General features: G+C 57.7%; 1 protein-coding gene across 1 annotated transcript; it reads right to left on the bottom strand.

Annotated features, from left to right (window-relative positions):
* Positions 1-750: 750 nt before the first annotated feature.
* LmxM_34_2810b_1 (uncharacterized protein) lies at positions 751-2868 on the bottom strand (the record flags this gene model as incomplete). The annotated part of the gene is made up of 1 exon (XM_003886518.1): positions 751-2868. The coding sequence occupies one exon, from the start codon at positions 2866-2868 to the stop codon at positions 751-753; it is 2118 nt and encodes a 705-aa protein (XP_003886567.1).
* Positions 2869-3355: the final 487 nt, after the last annotated feature.

The raw sequence follows: 3355 nt of genomic DNA on the forward strand, positions 1-3355 counted from the left end.
GTTGGGGAGGGCGTGCCTGGATGGCCTGCCCGCATGCGCCGCGACCGTCAGCAAACTGCCGTGAGGCTGTGGCAGCGGGAGGCACTCCGCCCTCGTCCTCACCCGCACGCCTTTCACAGCCGCGGGGCCGTGTCCAGGCGGAGAGGGAGGCCGGTGCATGCGCACGTGCGCCGGCCCCGCCCAGAGCTCCCGGCCTGTCGCGCTGAACAGTCGTAGGTGGCTGGCGGGTGGATGCGGCCGTTGGCGGAATTATCGACACGATTCCGTGGTGCAGTGGTCCAGACGCAGTGGTGGTCGCGGGCCTCTTCGGCACGGCGCTGGCTCAGACGCCCCCGCCGACAGCGAGAGGCCGCAGCCGTACCTTACCACGTTAGGCATTAGTGAATAAAGGTAGCCCCCAGTGCAGGCGCGCATGTACACTGAGTCCAGTGCACATACATGCGAGCACGAGAGAGAAGTGAAATACGAGAAACAAAGAAAAAAGCTACAGGCCTATACCCAACACGACGTAGCCCCGAGGAGCGGATGAGAGTGAGGGCAGCAAAGACACACACACAGACAGACACACTGGCAATCATCCAGCAAAGAGGCTGTCCAAAGTTCCCAGCAACCAACCCTTGTCCTCCACCGGCCCTTGTGGACACCGCTGCTTCTCAGCGCTCATCGGCAGCACCGCGGTTTCTTTTCGCCCTGCCCTGGGGCTCCTCGTGCCCCCTGCCACTGCCGCGGCATTTACGTGCGTCCGGAACTTCAAGAAGCGCCGCAAAGCCTTTGGTAGGCATTCCGCACGCTCTCTTTCATATCCACCGCCCATTTCCAGCTGCGCTCTACCATCTCCAGCACGTCCTCCTCGTTTGTTCGCAAGCACTTGGAGTACACGTACGCGGAGGCAAACACCAGGGCCGAAAGAAGAAACAAGAGCGCGTGATTTAGCGGAAAAGGGTAGCCGTTCGTGACGGACCAAGCAAAAATCGGCGTTACGAAGAAGGGAACGACTGCTCGCACAAGGGCGCCACAGGACTGGCTGATGCCCATGACGGACCCGACGTGCGTTGGTGGTGCCGAGTGGGCGGTCAGCATGGACACAAGTCCGTAGCACCAAGAGGCAAAGAATTGGCGCGTGTTTGTGCACAGCAGCACCGCCGGAAAAAGAAAGTAATTGGACTTGACGTAAGACGTGAACGGCAACAGCGCGATAGAGACACCGCACCAGAGAGAGGCGATTCGAAACAGTGACAGCTTGTTCACGTACCGGCAGCACGCTTTGTAGAAGAGAAGATTTGACGCAAGGCAGGGCAGGCTGTTGGCGAAGACGATGTAGCCAACCTTGTCCGCCTTGAAGCCAAGACCACCCTTGTCGACATGGGCGATGGCCCACAGAGGCAGAATCTCCTGCATCGTCATGTCTGCCGCGCACAGGAGGACGTAGAGAACCAGCATGGTGCGGGTTATAGGACGCTCAAACGCTTGTCTGTATCCAAATCGTTTGAGCTCGATGCCGTCCCCGTGCTGCTGCTGTTTCTCGACCTTGCCGTTAGGGGTGTCGGCGTCCCTGTTGATTGCTGCGGCACCTCTGCCCCCTCGCTCAGCCTCCACGAAGATGGTGCCGTCATATTCGTCGGATGCACCGTCGGCAGCCGCAAACTTGCTCGAGGTCCTCAGTGGGTTATCCGTTTCGTCACCAATGACGAGTATGTCCAAAAGCGGTGACGAGAACGGTGCTTGATCGCACAGTTCAGAGGCGACCTCGCATACACTATCGGCGCGGGTGATAAACCTGGAACTCTGTCGGCGGTGCGGCACCACCGCCTCATCCAGTTCTGACGCGTTCGAGAGTGTTTCAGAGAGGACAAGCCGATCAAACCGAGGATCCTCGCTCAGCAGCGGTGACTTAACTGTCAGGGAAGCCTCCGTCTGCGTTATCGCACCGCTGCCGACCTGCGGCCTGCCACACTTTATAGTAACGCCGTCGCCATCCTCGTCCTCGCTGCGGGAACCATTGGTGTTCTGGCCCTTGGTGGATGCGGTGGTTGTCCCTAGCTGCTCCGTGGGACGCAGACTCGGATGAACAAACATTCGTGGCTCACGCAAGAAGCAGGGATAGATGTACCGCACAAACATGGGCAGCGGCTGGGCTTTTGGATTCGACTCCATCACAAAGAATGTGCAGATCAGCATGCCAACGTTTGTGTAGAAGAAAATGACCAGACTCGGAAGAAGCGCTGGCTTTCGGCTGAAAATGCTGTCCTTGCTAATGTGCGCCCATCGCAGCGCCGACGAGTTGGCTGGATCGTACAGCATACCACCAATAGTGGGACCGATTAAGACACCGATTCCATAACACAAACTCACGAAAGCAAACCCCTTGGCCGCGTTTGTTTTATCGGTGATGTCAGCCATCATCGTCTTGGCAATCAGGACGTTGCCGTTGAAGAGGCCGTGCATGAATCGGAAGAAGGCACACATCCACACGGTCGTGCTGAGACCAAAGCCCAGCATTATGGGCCCGCTTATGAACAGGCCACTGATGATGGGGAAGCGACGGCCGTACTTGTCGCTTATCCAGCCCCACATCCGCGAGCTCAAGACTTGGCCGAGCATAAAGAGTCCGATCAACATGCCTGAATTGTAGCCGGCTTCATCAACCGAGACGCCTTTCAGGTGGGCGACGAGCAGCCCCACAAACGGCAGAAGCATCGTGCTGCACATGCTCTCGTTGAGCAGGACGAAGGTCATAGGGATGAGCTGGTTCATGGGCAGCGGCGTGGCCTTCCGCTTCTGCTTGCGGGCCTCTCCCTGTTGCCGGTTCGCCGGCTCGTCCACCACGACAGACGGGTCGTCCGGCTCGTCATTTTTGACTGAGGACATGCAGAGGGCAATGGTGAAAAGAGAGTCGTTGAATCGGATGGGGACGTACTGTGGCACGCTTAGGCGAAATAAAATGCTGCACGCCAGCTCTCAACCCCCAACCGCTACCAGAGCCCAAGAAATAAGGAGGTGCACAACGAAGCTCAGGATGACTAAAAGGAGGCGTACACAACCAGCAGCGAGTGGATAGGGTGTTAAAGACCTCGATGGGGCGGGGGTGTCTGCTGTTGGTGCTGTGATGACGTGCTTGCCCTCTGAAGAGATCAAGTGAACAGAGGGAATGATGGTGCTCGTGTGTGAGCGTATTTTCTCAAGGTAAAAGCAGTCCTAATAAGCAGCTCAAAAGCACTTTCTAGTGTGACAGCACAGACACGCCTGACCGTTTGTGTTGGGCCTATGCCGGTGTTATGACCAAACCACCAACACCCTAAACCAAGGTAGCCAACGAGGCAACGACTCACCACTCTCTTTCTGTCGGCCCGTCTGC

The sequence above is a fragment of the Leishmania mexicana genome, contig 34 (assembly GCF_000234665.1).
Source record: "Leishmania mexicana MHOM/GT/2001/U1103 WGS CADB00000000 data, contig 34, whole genome shotgun sequence".
NCBI lineage: Eukaryota > Euglenozoa > Kinetoplastea > Trypanosomatida > Trypanosomatidae > Leishmania > Leishmania mexicana.